Source organism: Citrus sinensis, chromosome 4 (assembly GCF_022201045.2).
Source record: "Citrus sinensis cultivar Valencia sweet orange chromosome 4, DVS_A1.0, whole genome shotgun sequence".
NCBI classification, from domain to species: Eukaryota; Viridiplantae; Streptophyta; class Magnoliopsida; order Sapindales; family Rutaceae; genus Citrus; species Citrus sinensis.
The window spans coordinates 25421396-25439291 of NC_068559.1; the positions used below are offsets into that span (position 1 = coordinate 25421396).

The 17896-nt window shown below is 36.0% G+C and overlaps 2 protein-coding genes across 3 annotated transcripts; both read right to left on the reverse strand.

Moving 5' to 3' along the window:
- Positions 1-202: 202 nt before the first annotated feature.
- Positions 203-2336, reverse strand: LOC102625368 (uncharacterized). Its single transcript, XM_006484010.4, has 5 exons — positions 2186-2336; positions 2045-2086; positions 1841-1947; positions 1239-1273; positions 203-427 (listed from the first exon to the last, which is right to left on the reverse strand). Exons 2-5 carry the CDS (start codon positions 2045-2047, stop codon positions 360-362), a joined length of 213 nt encoding a protein of 70 aa, XP_006484073.1. The 5' UTR covers positions 2048-2086; positions 2186-2336; the 3' UTR covers positions 203-359.
- Positions 2337-5005: 2669 nt separating this feature from the next.
- On the reverse strand, positions 5006-15383 carry LOC102625079 (pre-mRNA-splicing factor ATP-dependent RNA helicase DEAH7). Of its 2 annotated transcripts, none has more exons than XM_025100704.2 (18): positions 15211-15383; positions 14926-14993; positions 14703-14841; positions 13667-13882; positions 12577-12650; positions 12093-12345; positions 11302-11466; positions 11039-11184; positions 10711-10808; positions 10201-10309; positions 8771-8948; positions 8428-8657; positions 8164-8340; positions 7692-7763; positions 7416-7592; positions 7113-7174; positions 6857-7009; positions 5006-6774 (listed from the first exon to the last, which is right to left on the reverse strand). In XM_025100704.2, exons 2-18 carry the CDS (start codon positions 14929-14931, stop codon positions 5175-5177), a joined length of 3855 nt encoding a protein of 1284 aa, XP_024956472.1. In that variant the 5' UTR covers positions 14932-14993; positions 15211-15383; the 3' UTR covers positions 5006-5174. The 2 variants fall into 2 exon arrangements, with proteins under 2 accessions (XP_024956472.1, XP_006484072.1); XM_006484009.4 differs by having other exon boundaries at positions 14926-14985; positions 15211-15382.
- Between the last annotated feature and the right edge of the window lie 2513 nt (positions 15384-17896).

Here is a 17896-nt window from a genome sequence, read left to right on the forward strand (position 1 = left end):
ATAGAAGCAAGTATAATATATTCTGGTTAAAATTAAAATCAGATCAAGTTAATCAATAATTTGTAAAATGCACTCCATACAGAACCTCCAAAGACCATTTCTCATAGTATAGACATTCTAAAACAGATGGCTCTTTGCACAACACTTGCACATCAGTAAACAAAGTTTCTAAAGAATGCTACTATGGCTAGAAAACAAGAAATGAGTCACAAAATAGTGTCTGACAAATACTCGTATATCAGACAAACGATTCAATAATATTGAATTTCAAGGAAGTACACATTTGCTGACATATACATAAAATACCAGAAATGGTAAGAAGAAGGACCTTACTTCTAAATAGACAAGATGTTTCTTTGTTAGAAAAAGATTATTGAAAGCCCCATTGAAAAGCATCCAACAGCAACCCAGGGGCTCAAACGCTCACCTGTTTCAGCATCCGCACAAGTTAGTTTCAGCCTGGTAGATTATAAAGCATGCACATCAAGGCAATAAATGGTGCAACAAAATAAGACCAAGTCCAACTTTGCTAATAGGCTCAAAACCCATATGTACTTTTGGGGCCAGAATCAGTAGATACCTAGTGGTTTGCAATGAACACTAATTAAGACATTTTAAACTCCAGTAAGACTAAGAAATAGAAGGCCCTCCATTACTAGATTATGTTTTCACACACAGGAGGATCTCATATTTTTAAAAAACTCAAGTGCAAGCCTGCTCACTTGAACCCAAATGATAGCTGAAATCATGGACTTTTCAAGCACCAGAAAACTCCCGTAATCACCTGGTGCATTAACATTATACCCATCGACAGCCCTACACATAGATTAGCTTTCAGAGTGCTGCATAAAGTTGCCACGTCTGATGGAGTCTTTAGATGTGGCACATCCTCCTCATCTTCAAAAATTTTAATTATTTTTACATTATTTTTTACTATTTGTAATACTTGATCCTTAACCTCATCCCACCCCAATCCATCACCATCTAATCCACTAGCCAGCAGCCGTCCTTTTCTTCATAGAAGAAGGGGGAAAAAAAAGGCTCTGGAACGTTTTAATTTGCATTCATATTGTTCTTTCCACTAATTATTATACAATAGTCCACCTTAACAAAGAAAATTATTCGTATGACTTAATATAACTTAAGGAAATGATTTTATAAAAAAAAAAAAAAGTTCTTTACTGTGCAAAAGAAAAAGGCATAACATAATGGTAAAGCCTCTAGTCAAGGAAGCCTACCAATCCTAGCTGCTTTCCAGAAGAAACCACGAAACCTGTCAGATTAGCATTTTATAATTGTTAGTCCTATTGCCACCAAATTTCAGCAAATCAATGGGGTGATCAAGAAATCAAACATATTAAAGCAAACTAAGTAACTATCTCATAAAAGCATTAACCCCTTCTGAACATAGCTACGTGAAATCTTTGATTGACAACTCATAATGAAGTTCTGTTAAAGAAAGCAAAAGACTTCATTTTTCTTTTTGGAAAAAAAGGGGTAAGTCAAAGGACCAAAGGCCTGATATTGCCTTAGCAACTAAACACCAACGCTTACCCTCTATTACCACACGAATACAGGGGAGCATATTGCCCCCAAGTGATAAAAAGCTTGGCAGAGAAAATGCCAGAGAGGAACTCAGGGCAAAAAGTGGGAGGCCATCCGAAGGGACGGTTGTAGTAAGTTCTCAAATAATGACATATGTAGGTTCACAGATATAAAAACATATCTTCAGCATTCATCAATCGAATGGAGTAAAGGAATGCAAGAAAATCCAATGTAACATCTCATATGAAATACCAAATGAATTGGACATAACAAATTAAATTGGCATAAGACATACCCAGTTCTATGTTCAAGAATTGCTGGAAATTGCATCTTTATATAAGTGCACGTACAAATCCCCAACAGGACAACCGTCAGAAAGGAATGGAAATTGAAGAGTGCCGACTGCAAAATTAAGAACATGTAATTTCAGCAATTTCTTTTTTATCAAACCAAGTTAACCGTTACTCTCTCTAAATTGAAACACCAAGAATTACTTTACCATGCCTGCGATCTCCTTAATTTGATTACTTCTCCTTCAGATCTATAAAATGACAGACATTACTGACGAATATTTAACCAAAAAAAAATTATAATCATCTCAATCGAAGCTACAGTGAAGCAAAGACGAGATTTGGGATACCGTAGAGTTTTAGAATGAATGATAACGAATTCCAAAGTGCTCTCCGAATGTCCAACGGCGAGATTAATATTTTCTTTTTCGCGTATTGAGCTAGTAGCGAGTTGATATGAAGCGAGAAAATAAAAAGTAGAGAAATAAAAAGAGAGAGCTCCAATGTGGACGCCACGTCATTCATGAGAAAATAGAAGGAACAAAAAAGTCTATTTAATTTAGATTTTGAATTTCTTTTTTGAAGAAATTTTAATTTGAAGGATTTTTTTTAAAATAATTTGATTTTGAAGAAAAAGTAACATTACAATTCATCGAGTAAGATTTAAAATTGAATTTGAGCATGCATGTTATTATGATGCATTGAGATATTGATAATTGAAATGAGATTGGAATGAGTTGAAATCAAAATGAGAAGTGATAATCAAATAAATTGTTTACTTGAGTTATAGGAATTGAAATCAAAATAGATTTTATTTTCATTTATCTATTTATTTTATTTTGAAATAAGAATGAATTGTTACAAATTATTAAAATGTCATTTGTTAATTGTCATACGGATTCACCTACAGTGGTACCGTATCACTGCTTTTGTCTTTTGTGCCAGCACTGTTGTAAATTTTCATGGAATCCTTTTTACTCATTTTTATTTAAACTTTGCTTCACAAATATTAAGTTAATTTCTCCCAAAACCGTTAATCCTTCAACGGCCGATCAATGGCAAATCGGCTCCCCCGGTGGCTGTGGTTGGTTAGAAAAGACAAAGGGAATTGTGGGGAACAAAGCACAAGTGGTTCCGTCACCAGAAACCAGCGAAATCGCGGCGAATTGAAGCGGCAATTCCGCAGCTTTTCACAGCTTTGATCGGCAGCTTTCCAAACGTTTTCCTGCGATAAGGATGGCATGGACATGACCGGCATCGCACGAGCTTCCTATCAGTACCAACCTTCGTCGGTATAGTGGCCAGAAAAGGAAACGAAATTCGGGTCGAGTTCGAGGGTTCGGGTCGAACCAGTTCTTTTTGCGACAAGGATGGCATGAAGATGACCGGTGTTGCACGAGCTTCCGATCGGTACCAACCTTGGTCGGAGGAGTGGCCGAAAACAGAAATGAAATCCGGGTTGGGTTTGTGGGTATTGTGATAAAGAGAGGGGTATTGTGATGTATGAGCAATATAGAATAAAAATGTGTAAATAGTAAATAGTTTAAGGTGCTAAGTAAAATGTTCATATGGATGCAGTAGAAATTAATTTAATATTTGTAAAGCAAATATTAAATAAAATTTAGTAAAATTGGCTCTATGAAAATTTACAGCTGTGCTGGCACAAAAGACAAAAATAGCGGTACGGTACCACTGTGGTACCATAGCTTGATCCTTGTCATACTTAATATTATTCGTAACTAGGACTTAATTATGGTGCAACTGTGGTACCATACCACAGTTGTACTTAGTCATTGGATTCAGTTGCACACATGTACTATAGTTGAATCCAATGGTTAGGTGTAGTTGTGGTATGATATCACAGTTGCACCATAACTGGACCCTCATAACTATTATATTAATAACAATAATAATAACAATTATTATTATTATTATTATTTAGGAGGAAATATGGGTGCAAATGTGGACCAATAATGCAATGACACGTGGCAAAAAGAGTTAATCAAATAAAGTTATTTTATTTGACTAAAATGTTAAAATAGCTCATAGAAAACTGAGAGATAAGTTCCTTAAAGAAAAGTGTAGTTCCAGTAAAATACACAGTGTCAAAGGGCATTATGAAAAGTCAGATTGAACGCCATCATGTGAGAAATTAAAAATATCCACCTTTGGCTAAGAATGAGGAACCAATAGAAATGAAGATTCCTTGATAGAACAATGGAAGAATGCCATGTCCAATACCTTTTGTTGTGCCCTAAAGCAGCAAAACCACAAGTTGGAGAGGTTGCCCACCCGATCTTGGAGGCAAAAGGGTGGCCGGAGGTTTCTTACTTTCCAAGTCTATGAATGTCACCATCTCAGGACCACAAATCAAATTACACAAATGTCCTCCTCTGAGAGATAACAGTCATTAGCTAAGCGTCGCATGTATAAAATTACCAAAACAACCCTTGGGCACACTCCACAAAACCTCAAGGATATCTTCCATTCACTCAAAAACATTACTTACTCATCTTTCGTTCCTTTTTTTTTTTTTATAGAGTATATTCACCATTGTTGATAGCTTCAAAATTCATTTGACATTGAAGCCAAATATAACCAGGCAGCCTTACATCCCTCCTTTAAATCACTTTATTTGTTTTTAATACAACAACAATAATAATGATGATGATTTATTAATGCCACTATTATTATAGTAACATTATTATTATCAAAATTTATTATTAATAATAAAAAATAATGAACAATCGATTTATAAATATTACAAAATTTTTGGGGATTTTTATGAAATTTACAGGTATCAAAATATAAAAATAACACTCACTTTAAAATAATTTAGCGATTATAAAAATTTAATAGAATAAAATAAGTAGTTCCTAGAATTCCCATCTCCCTTAAAGATCAAGATCTTATTCCCTATTCCCAAAATATGTAAATCTCATACGCTTAACTCCCATTCCTCCTAATTTGGTTGCTAGACACAGATCACTTCAATTCTAAATTCCAATTCCCTAATTAGCACCACTATTGTAGAATAGAATTGACAGTCACGAAACTGCGGTTGCAAGGCGCTTTTGTTTCGAAACTGTTGAATCTAAATACTGCATTACTGCTTCTCAAGTCTCATCAAGGAGGGAAGAAAGTAGGGAGCACGATGAGAAGGCTGAAAATCGAAGAAAAGAAGGAAGCTTGATACATTTTTATTTTTATTTTTTTCTTTTTGTATAAATTCTTTCAGTGTTACATACAAATGGGAGACTCTGTTCCTATCTCCAGGATACTGCTTTTCTTCCTGAAATAAAAATATCCTCCAACAATGTCATAAAGCAAAATTTACATTCACAAACCAAACTTCTTTGGTCTCAGATAAGTGGTAGAGCCTTGCCGCCAACCTGGCATTGACACCTGTTGCCGCTCCTTCACCCTCTTCTCTCTTTCTTTCGCTTTGTTTTCTCTCTCTTCATCTGCTTGTATCTTCCTCAAATTTTCCATCTCCTCTTCCATTGCCGTTTTCGATTCCTTCTGTTTCTTCTTATGCTCTAACATTGAAGTGTCTGAGTCCTTTACTGAGAAAAACATGGGTCCCAGCTCTGACAGCCACTGGGGCTCCACAGCCGTTGCACACTGCATGTACTCCTTTGTCGTCAAGATCAATTCATGATAAACCACATACTCCGGAGTGTAACCCAAACCATAAATAGCACTGCTCGGGTGCAGATGACAAGGCATTCCATTCCGGCAATTAATGTACTCCCCAACACCCTTTAATCTTGCAGCATTGTGGAAGTATGCAGAACAGATGGCTTTTCTGACAATGTCGAAATCATGCCCACTGGATGTTAGCGGGATTTTAAGCGTCTTGAGAATATCCAGCAGCTGGGATCTCACCTCTCTGGCCTTTCGTAATGATTTAACATGCAAGTAATGTTCCTCACACCAATCTCCCCGATACTGGTGCTCTTTCCACTGCTGGTAAACATAAAGCAGAGTTAAGTGGTCAGATTCCTGTACGAAAAATTTTTCTCTCGCTGCATCACTCTCCTCTGCCCTATCTTTAGGCCGGAAGAATACTGATGGCACTGAAAGCATAGATACAATTGTCAAAACCTCATCTAGGCATCCTAGCTGTTCACCCATCAAAAGCATCTTAGCAAGTGGGGGGTCCAGCGGGAACTCCACCATTTTCCAGCCAAGGTCAGTCAAAGCCCCAACATTGTTAAGTGCCCCCAAGACCCACAACTGGTACATAGAATTCAAGATGTTTTCTTGTGGTGGTGGGTCCATGAAATCAAAATCCAGCAGGTTATCAATTTTAAGAGACTTAAGCAACAACACCACATTGCCAAGGTTGGTCCTCTGGATCTCCGGCACAGGACTGGGCAGCATTTCATTCAGGTATGCACTCTCCGTATATAGTCTATAACACGTACCAGGCCCAGTTCTACCAGCACGTCCGGCTCGCTGATCAGCAGCAGCACGGCTGACAGGGAACACTTGAAGAGCATCCATACCCATCTTAGGGTTGTAAACTTTCATTTTACCATAACCTGTGTCAATGACATAAAAAATTCCATCTACAGTCAGCGATGTCTCAGCGATGTTGGTGGCAACAATGCATTTGCGAGTGCCCTCTTTAGCTTTCTCGAATATCTTTGCTTGCAAGTCAGCTGGCAACTGCGAGTATATTGGCAGTATTAAGAGTTCAGGAACCTCTCTCGTGGTGGAGGAGATGAGCTGTTCCATGCGCTCCTTAAGGGCAAAACATGCTGCCTCAATCTCATCTTGGCCAGTCATGAAGATTAGGATGTCGCCTGGAGGGCTGGTGATGTGGATAGTCATAGCCTGCTTTACTGCAGCTTCAACATAGTCCTCACATGGGGTTTTACTGTACAAAGTATTCACAGGAAAGGTTCGTCCAGGAATGTGGAATATTGGTACACTGCAAAACAAATTCAGAATTACCTCTATTATGTAAGCAGGAGACAACAATATTTTATCGTAGAATGTGAAAAAGAAAATACCTTCCAAAGAAATCAGAAAATTTCTGTGCATTCAGAGTTGCAGATGTTACAATAAGCTTGAAATCACGACGGCGGGCAACCACCTTTTTCAATATTCCAAAGAGTACATCTGTGCTTAGTGATCTTTCATGCGCTTCATCCATCACGATAACTCTGCAGCAGTAACACCATTGACAATGAATAATTTTGTTTTGATCGCAGATTGAACATAGAAAAAGATATTTAAAAAATTTAATAAATAAATAAATTCCCATACCGATATTTATCAAGATCAGAATCTTTCAAAGTTTCACGTAGAAGTACTCCATCAGTCATGTACTGTAAAATTGAAGATGAAAACGTTTAGCAAGTAAAAAGATATCACAACCAAACCACTCGGAATGATTGAAGAAATGAGAAATGCAAACAACCAATTAACAGTTGTTATTAATATCAAGGCAGAGTCCATCATCAGTTACAGCGGTTTATGCCAAGAGATTTTGTGCTCAAATAAAAGTAAAAGCACAACATATATAATTGGATGAAAATGCTTGCTTTGTAGAGGAACAAAACCACTTACCTTAATTAGGGTGCTTGGTCCAGTCACATCCTCAAAACGTATGGCATATCCAACTTTATCGCCTAGCTCAGTATCCATCTCTTCACTGACTCTCTTTGCAACACTCATGGCTGCGACACGCCTAGGTTGGGTACAGCCCACTATACCATTTGTAGTGTATCCATCTTCAAGCAAGTACTGTCACCAAAATCCACATGTCAGATCCAGTTAATTTGGCACAATCTCGACAATCTTCAAACAAGTAAAAGTAAAGGTTATTGCAATGCAAGGAGTTACCTGTGTCAGTTGAGTAGTCTTTCCGGAGCCAGTTTCTCCAACTACCACCACCACTTGATTTTCGCGAATTACCTGCCCAATTGACATGCAAAACAGATTAGTGAAACACACCCATTATGATGTTTGATTCAAAGGGCAAAATGATAATCATTGAACTGAAATTAAAACAACTTCTTGTTGCATTTCAGGCATAAGATGGGCAAAAAAAGCAGAGAAAAAAAAGAAAAAGAAAAAAGCAATGACATACTGTTAAGTCTACTTTTGACAGTAATATGTTACTCCCCATGTGATACAAAAGAGAAGACGAATAGAATAGACAATAAAGACTCCTAACTATAATCTTTTTCTTTTGTGGATTCATGGAATTTTGACCTTCTAAACTAAGATCACAAGACTATACTATAGATATCATTACTCCTTCCAAATTCTTAAAATCTCTCCTAGATGAAACCAAATGAATGGTGAGACAGACCTGCAGTAGCTCATCACGCACAGAAAATATTGGTAGATACTGCCGCTGTTCTGCCAAGGTCTTGGACTTCGCAAAGTCACTCACAGCCTCCCCCTTCTTCATATGTTGAGAAAATTTTGCATCTTCCCTGAAATCAATTTCACCTTGTTCACCTACTACAGCTGTATCTGCGTCAACCTATCATAGAACACAAATAGATTAAGCCAGGATGAGCCATATTGTCAGAAAAAGAGATTTAATTTTTGCACTTATAATGGAAAATACCTGTTCTGCTGTTTTCTTCACACCAAGAATATTACCCATCTGTGAGCCAGCAAGTTCCCAGAAACGCTGGCGTGATTTATTCTGGGTTTGTTTCTCACGAATTTCTCTAACTAGAGCAGATCCTTTGCGTGAAATTATAGCCATGTCAGATGTGGGATCCTTTATGGGCATTACTGGCTCTGCTTGTTTGGTGAAAACAATTCTGCCATCCAGGAAAGGAGGTTTTGTATCTGAACAAGGAATAGAATATTTAGCTAAATGATATAGCAGTCATCTGTGCGCAACCGAAGTCAGATGCACTTCCATTAGTGGATTAAAAATGCCTATCATAATATTCCCTTACCGTGTACAAGAAGAATAACCTTGTGTTCTTCCTCATCATCAAACTCAGTCGACAACTCAGTACCTCTTACAGCTCCCGATCTCAAAAGTTGTCTCTCTTCCCACTGGTGATTATCAGCTGTAATCTGAGACAACTTTTTGCTCTGAGCCAGCGACATCCTTGATCCATCCTTTCGAACCTGCATCAGATGTGCAACAGGTTACTAAACAAGAATATTCACTTAACATTTTAACCACATCCAAAATAGCACCCAAATATGTGAGAAACCCAAACAATTGATATATCCCATCCAAATCGATTCCAACCAAAAAGAAAAAGGGAAAAGAACATACTTCAGAGAAGTTACAGGTACAGAAATACATGCAAACCAAAATATGATGCATGTTTCATGCACTACTCATGAACCTCTACTCCCACCGAAAGGTACCAAAGTGTGCACATGTCCTACATCTAATATACTTATTTTATTTTGTTGGGAATCTGGAAGAGTTGCAAGCAAACAATAACATATTTGTGCTAACCTCCTAGAATTTAAGGTCATTAAAACTTCACGTCTCATAAATAAAAATATGTTAACTCTGCAAGGGCATTCAGATTTGAAAAGTTTAAGAAAATTTCCTGATTCCTGTAAGCACATCTAACACAATCGAATAGCAAGAAGCATTACTTATGTAAAAAATTTGGCGGATTAGTGGTCATCCCTGGAATAACTCCCAATCCTCCACATTCACTAGAAGAAGACTACTTATGTCATTGGCAATGTTCGTGTATTCTCAAGTTTGATTAATGCTACATACAAGTTTAACCCCAAGTAGGACAGAATGGCACCAAAAAAATTCAGATCGAGCCCCATGCGGTTAAGCACACTCTGATTAAGAGGAATAAAAATCTATTAAGATATCCAAGTGCCAAAAGAATTGATGAGATGAAACAGAAACAGACACTACAAGTGTCAATCACACAGTTACTAACAAGAAACAATTTTTCTTTTTTCTTTCCGAAACTAAAGCTTCTTAGAACTTCCAAGTAATCATGTTTCTCAGAACTTCAAATAACACTTTCTAGTTTGGACTTTCTCAGAACTTTTTTGAAAAAAAGAAGTATGATTTCATTTCTATCAAGATCAAACTGCATAAATAACTGAAGGAATCCTAAAATTGTGTTAACTAACTAAATATTTCAAAAAAGTATTAATAGGTTTCAAAATACTCTGGTACGTAGTAACATAGAAAATTGTCCGGATAGTAACATAGATGTGATTCCTGATTTCTAGATATGTGGCAATCCAACCTTGATGTGCCCCCCCAACCAAAAAAAAAAGGGGAGAGTTGTCATGAGTTTTTCATATATATCAAACAATTAATGGAATAATGAGTTGCCAAAAATGCACGTCAGAAGCATAAAATGAAATTCACAAGCATAAAACATACCAGTCTTTTAGCCAACTCCACCTCCTTCTTTTGGTATGAAGCATCATCCCCAAGAATAAAAGACGAGCTGTCTGTGTCAAACATTGTGGTCCCTTCTTCTCTGTCATACCTGTGTAGCAAAAATTTATATTTGTCAAAAGTTTGTCAACCTCGAGGCAGCATATATGAATATCACGACCAAAACAAGAAGGGAAACAAAATGTCAAATGGGAATAATGCGTCGGCTACTAAAAAGAACTCCTAAACAGAGCTTACACTGTAAACCTGAATTACAAGCTAGGAGTTTCCACCCATTTAAGAACTCATTAATATCTGCTATCCACACAGAAAAATTGTCTACCATGCAAGTCAATCAAAACAATGACCAAAAATTCAGATGTCTGAAAACTTGAGAAACGACCCTAAGAGTCTCATCAAATAGAATCACAAATTTTAATCCATAAATTGCATGGCGCACACGAATCTAATTATAAATTATTAAATTTAATTTTATCAAAAAATATATATTACCATGCTCGGTCAGAGTTGTATTCCATTTCCAGACGCATACTTTCAGTAATCTCATAATTGTGTTCTTTATCAGAATTGGTCTCATCTGCTACTCCGTCCTGCAAACATATACACGTAAAATTAACAAATACTATAACATAGTATGCAATCAGAAACATAGCTTTTGATGCTGAAAATCAATGAGCATTACCATCATTGAAAATGAAATCTGGTGAGCTTTTATAGATAAAATTTCATATGTAGAACTAGCCCACTTTCCCCTCAAACGACTACCAAAAGAAAGAAGTAAAAAGGAAACAATCCTAAGGAGAAGGTAAGCACACAATACCTCAAATGATTGTGAACTTTCACGGGAAAATGTAAGTTGATGGGACCTCCTACTATACCCAGAACTTGAAGATTTAACTGAGGATCCAGACGCACGTATTGGAACAGGCGAAGGAGAGATGTGGTCCCAGGGAGAGGCAGCGTAACCTGTTGAGTAAAAGTAAAAGCCAAAATTAATAAAAGGGTAGCGATTATAGACATCTATGTCACCTTAAACATGCAATTTCAAATCTAAAATAAAGATCTCATGTGCTCCAAGTATACCATTGGAACGAGGTGTTGACAAGGGAGAAACTAATCGAGCATCAGGTGAGGCCCCAACGAACATCGGGGATGGCGAAGGCTGATAGCGTTTACTGGAATTAGAATAGCCTTCCCGGCGTGGCGTATCTTCCCATTCCCATCTTCCATCATCCCAATCAGACCTGCCTGCAAGATTTCCAAACGTCAAAATTAGGCAGAACAATATGCTTATTAATTTAGACGAGTTCGGCTAGGTATACATATTATTCACCAGGTAACATGCCACTACAATTCCTTCCAAAGAAGGAATAAAAGGTTTATTCCACTGTAATTAATGGAAAATAGTTTCCAAAGTGAACCAAAAAAATAAAGAATAGATATCAAATATACATATACATATGCACATATCTGGATTTGTGTAATTTACATCTAAGACTTCCTATGTTACATGTCCACAATAAGGTTTCTATAACTTTTGTGACTTCTCAAAACCGACAATGATGGGAATGAAACAAAGAATTTGACGAAGTATACATACTGCAGCAAATAAAAAAATAAAAAAACTTCTGTTGACTAGGTCAATGAAAAAATTCCTGATGTTTAATTCTAAATTTATAAAACAAATAGTGAGATACAAATCAGTTATGTCTCTCAATAAGTAAGGATATAATACAATTATACTAAAGAAGTTTTAAAACACATGCCAACAACACACCAAGTCCCAACTGATGCCGGTACCCTATATTTACACAAATGGAAAGCATTCAAGAAAAAAATAAATAAACACACTCTAAAGATGAAGTATCACATACCTGGTGTCCTCCTTGTGCCGTCATATTTACTACGCTTCCTTCCATATTCTCCACCATACTCTGGTTCATCTCGATCTCTTGCTTCCCTTCCACGATACCGCCCCTTGCTATCATAATTGTCTCTCCTGCTTGACCCCCTACTTTCACTTCTGGTGTCATCCTTCAAATACTTTCTCTCACTACCTCGGTCATCCCTGTCATGCCTGGAACTTGTAGATAAGACACTGTAGGAACTCCCAGTAGAAGATGAAACCTTCAATTCAAAAGCTAAATCAGAACAAAGTGCTGTTCCAACTTAAATTAACAAACTATGCAATGCCAATTATTTCTAATCTCATGAATCAGTAATTTCAACGAAATGAACAGATCCCCTCCACTTTCACAAACAAAAAACGGCCCCACTTCATGAAGCACCAAGAATTAAGAAATGAGCTAAATACTGACAACGACAACAGCAAAGTATGGATATGAATTGAATGCTTACTTCTACATATGCATGTTCATTTGAGCGATGAGTCCCAGCTGTCTCTCCAGCCCGTCCAACAGCCATGGGATTTTCTGCAAAAAAAGAAATAACAAAATACAATTGTAATATGAGAAGTTTTATCTCAAAATAACAATAATAATAATCAGTGGAAGAAGGAGGAAATAAAATTTCGAATAAAATTGAATCAGAAGAGCACCTAAAATGAGTTTACAAGTGAAAATGCTGTTTAACACCATCAGAGAACCCACCCACCCCCACCCATAAAGAAAAAGAAAAATTAAATGTAAGAAGGTACAAGCAATATGGGTTTTGACACTGCCCACTTTGATTACATCTCCCAAACATCAACTGCCTCTAATTCAAAACATTTGAGTCCTGTTTCTCCCCCTGTAAAAGCACTTCACCTTACTATGGAGATGTTACAACCAAAGATTGCAACTACTCTGACCACATCTCCCAAACATCACCTCCCTCTAATTCAAAACATGTGAGTCGGGTTTCTCTCCCTGTAAGAGCACTTCACCTTACTACGGAGATGTTCAGCAGCACACAATCTATTGGTGCAACTGCTCTTTGAAGTTATAAACAAACATCAAATATATCTCGAGAAGATAGAAATCCATTCCACAGCCACCTATGACGTGTAAGGTAACTACCAAACAAGGGCTGAAACATGTCACTAGCAATGTAACTTAAATACTCCACAACTCTAACATGTCAAGGACATTTCATTCCTTCCAACAAGACCTGACTCCTCAATGAACACAGGTAAAGTGTAACAGCTCTTAACAGATTCAATTCTCAGTTGGTTCTGAGTACCTTTAGCACTAAAATTCAAAGAGAGAGATTTACAGATTATTATGCTCAATATCAGTAAAATATGGGGACAGGAAAATAGCACTAATCTACGAATCTTCAACTATAAGTTGGCATAAGAAACTTATTGGTTCTCTTGGTTGGTCGAGATTTTGGAATTCCAAGTTTTGTTAACATTGCAACTCATTTCCTTGGATAAATAGATAAAGTATTATTCAGTTTAATCATTGAATGCATTTATTTAGCCTACAAGACTTAGAAGGAAATTTACCTGCATCAGTTATATCGCGTGCAGAAGTTTCACGATACCGTCTACTAGCATGGCTGCGCTTTCCATTTGTGGCATTACTCACTACCTCGTCTATTCCAGAAGATTCAGACTTCTCCTCCTCGTCAATTGATGCTGCAACGGAAGCAACTCTTGGCACCTTGAATCCATCATCAATCTGAGAACCTCCCCCTTTTTCAACAGCACGGACACCTAACCCTGTTACAATTATGTTTGATCAATAAAAAGCACCAAAGTTTGTACTTTCATAATAAAAGAATAATTTTTACAGGCATGTTTACAAATAGTAAGAAGGCAATCCCATAAATTTTAAAAAACAACTAAATGGGAGATTACACAAAAAGACCAAGTTGAATTCCATTTTAAGGACAGCCATGTGGCCAAAAAAAACTAAAAAAAGAACTGACAAAGGAATCCAAGTAAGCAGACCACAACGGAAGTTGGAGTATAGCACATATAGCATAGATAAGAATGCCCCCACCAAAAAAAAAATCCTGAAGCTAATCAAATGGCACCCAAGACCTAAACAAACCTGCCTCTCCACCTTCTCATAGGTTAATGGGTTCTGTTCTCGAGTAGAATCAGTCCTTTACAATGTCACTAAGCCCTAAAACAATCATTGAGGAGGGAATTGCATACCTAGGCCCAAAAAAAAAAAAACACTAAGAGCAGAACTAAGGCAACAGAAATGGGAGTCTGATTTCTCAGGAGTTACAAGGCAACCTTGCTAAGGAAAATTAAATAATGTCAAATCCAACAACATGATCCATCCGGTCACATTTCAATTTGTTTGAGCTCAAATCAGACAACAGCATGACTTTAGTTTATGAAACAAAGGAAGCAACCAAGCTGCCTCCCTTAGAGATTTCATTTTTGTTCCATAAATCATTCCCGCTTTTAGCATGATGGCATTTAAGTTCACCAAGTGACGAAAAACAACTAATATTTTGAAGTAATAAGTGACTTATATTTACAAATAGGAACCAGCTAATTCGATTATACCAATAAAAGATAATACCTGACTGTGCTTTTGCCCCAGGAGCTCTAAATATTGGCCGTTCCTTATTGGGTACAAATAATCCCCCACCATTAGTTATTTCAGGTTCCAATAACTGAGTTGTTTTATCCAAGTCAACGAGCTTAGCTGCTGCTCCTTTCTAAAAAATTAAACAATAAAATAAATAAAATTCGCCAATAATACAAAACATCCACAAACTATTGAAATCACTACTCTGACTAACCTCCATGCCAATTAACTGAAATTCTAAGAATCTGAAACTTCTACCACAATGTCGGGTCGCCTGCAAAACTTTCAAATAACCAAATTAAAACTACGTTACCCATGCTTAATACGTGAAGGAACAAGTAAAATTTAATTGAAATCCTAACTAATTAGGAAATCATCACAAAACCCTAATTAAAAAAAAAAAGAGCAAGAATCTTGCTTTGATTCAATGCGGGGCGCATCACGGCGAAATCGAGAACTCTAAAAAGAATTAAGATCGAGAGACTTGCTTATAGCATACCTGCTGCAGTGTAGAGTGAAAAAGTCACGGGGTAGTGAACGTCGGAGGGATTCGCTCTCGCTAAACAAGAACTCCGAGATTTTTTTTTTTTAATACAGAAATTGAAGAATTGCAAAAAGAAAAGAAAAGAAAAAGGCTGCCGAGTTTAATAATACATATTTTTTAAATTTTTGGACCGTCAACCTAGTTTTACTTTGGCTCATTAGGCCCTTTATTTGTTGCGGTTAACCGACCTTTGTTTTTTAGGGGTTTTTAATTAAATATGCCTTAAAAGTAGGTATTTAGTTCATGTTTGAAAATTATTTAAATATATTTTTTTATGTGTTATATTATCTAACATATTCTTAAAAATATATATAAAACACACACAACTCACAACACTCTTTACTTCTCACTCTTTTTAAGTCCACATAACAAAAACTCAGGCCACATTTAAAATCACTCACAAACAGCTAATGCATTAAGATTTTTGTTTGCACCTAGGTGTATTATTCATCCCATGAATAAGATATTTGAATTTTTTTTATTTTGTGTTATCTATTTAATTTGTTGACATTATATTATTTTTAGGGTTTTGTTTGGTTTGTGATAAACACTAAAGCAACTCATATTTTCATTACATTTGCATCATATGACTGTTATTTGATGGATTTTATAACTACATTGGTTAAAACCTAAAGTTGTTGTCAAATTTTTTTTCTGCACCTGACATACACGACAGCTGTTGTGTATGTAAGGATTTACACGATTGTAGTCGTGTAAATGTGCAAAAGATTCCAATTATTATGACACCTTATCATCCTATTGGTGTAAAAAATATATTTTTTTCACTATATATATCATTTTATTATTACTGGACTATAGTCGTGTGTGTTAATAAGTTACACGACTATTATTGTGTACGTATAAACTTACATACTGTAATTGTGTATATATGTAAAATGTTTCAATTGTTATGAGATCCTAACATTTTTTTAAGAAGAAATATGTCCTCTGATTATTTACTAAGTTATGTATTTTTGCAACTTACACGACTTCTGCCATGTATGTATGAATTTACACGACAATAATTGTGCAAGTTTGAAAGATATAATAGATATTATGACACCTAGCATTCTGTTAGTACAAATATTACAGTTTTTTTTACTAAATATATTATATGACTGTTTACATAACTATAGTTGTGTATTTTAACAAGTTACACAACTATTGTCGAGTAAACTAGCAATTACACGACGTCAGTCGTGTAAACAAGCAGACATATCCACACTTCATTATATACATTGTTTGATTTTATTTTTGTATTTATTGTATAATCAATTATTGTATTATTACAAGAAATGACTTCAATACGTGTGCCTATTATGTTTTGTGGTGAATGGATTGAGCAAAACGGCCATTATAGATTTAATGGTACGGAGGCGAGAGGGATCATGGTGCCTCGTTCTACAACGTATGTTGTTTTAGGCCTGGTGATATCAGATAAGATTGGGTTGAAGATGCAAAAAAAATTATGATGATTGTCAAACAATTTCTATTGTATTACGACTTATTTACGATTCGAATAAGTATTGGATTTATGTTGTGTGATAGGCAACCAAACTACAATTAGTTTCATTTATTTGAAGTTTGATATGTTAAAGTCTATATTGATTGTGTCATCAATATAATGAATGTTTTAGGTGATTTTTTTATTTTGTGTTCATATACCTGAGTACAATTGTGTATTATGGTTGTTACAGAACTAGTCATGTTTATTTGCAAATACCCAACTGCAGTCGTGTATCTGTGCAAATACCCGACTGCAGTCGGGTATTTTCTTACAGAGAGCTAGTCATGTTTATTTGCAAATACTCAACTGCAGTCGTGTATTTTCTTACAGAGAGCTAGTCATGTTTATTTGTAAATACTCGACTACAGTCGAGTATTTTCTTACAGATAGCTGATCATGTATAATTTCAAATACTCGACTGCAATCGTGTATCTATACAATACCCGACTGTAGTCGAGTACTTTCTTACAGAGAGCTGGTCATGTATAATTGCAAATACTCGACTGCGGTCGTGTATCTGTGAAAATACCTGACTGTAGTCGTGTATTTTATTACAGAGAGCTGGTCATGTATATTTGTAAATACTCGACTGTAGTCGTGTATCTGTGCAAATACCCAACTGCAGTCGTGTATTTTCTCACAAAGTATTCCCTGAGCATAAATGACAATCTTGTTATATCACATAGATTGTACAAACTATCTTCTCTATCATTAATATAATTAACAAAGAAATAAAACATATTAATGATGTCAAGTTATCTTTAATGACATCAAATATCAACAACATCCTCATTATAACTATTACATCTCATGGTCCAAAAAATGACACATCAACAAAGTTTTTAAGGGTAGTACACTATAAAATTTTTTTTCATGACCTATGCTCAAATAATTTGACAGCCAAGACTTTTCGAAATTGTGTAACATGATCTTGTTGGCAATATGAATTGACATCAAGTCCATGGGCTAGGACCTCCAAGTACCACAACAAAAATGCTCCACAATCACCACTAAAAAAATTCATATAAATCAATTGTTAAAAATCATCATTCTTGTTATTATGTTCAAAACAAATTATATGTATAGTATATACCCTGATTTTTGTTGCGGGATGTCACGCACTTGCACGATGGG

What these genes read in the sequence shown, in the direction of transcription:
- LOC102625368 (XM_006484010.4), bottom strand. An exon ending in ATTCTTGAACATAGAACTGG is followed by an intron (nt 1,274 to 1,840) that starts GTATGTCTTATG and finishes CTAATCTGACAG; the next exon opens with GTTTCGTGGTTTCTTCTGGA. An exon ending in CTGGAAAGCAGCTAGGATTG is followed by an intron (nt 428 to 1,238) that starts GTAGGCTTCCTT and finishes ATGCTGAAACAG; the next exon opens with GTGAGCGTTTGAGCCCCTGG.
- LOC102625079 (XM_025100704.2), bottom strand. An exon ending in ACGCGATATAACTGATGCAG is followed by an intron (nt 12,651 to 13,666) that starts GTAAATTTCCTT and finishes CTTTTTTTGCAG; the next exon opens with AAAATCCCATGGCTGTTGGA. An exon ending in TGAAGAAAACAGCAGAACAG is followed by an intron (nt 8,341 to 8,427) that starts GTATTTTCCATT and finishes GTTCTATGATAG; the next exon opens with GTTGACGCAGATACAGCTGT.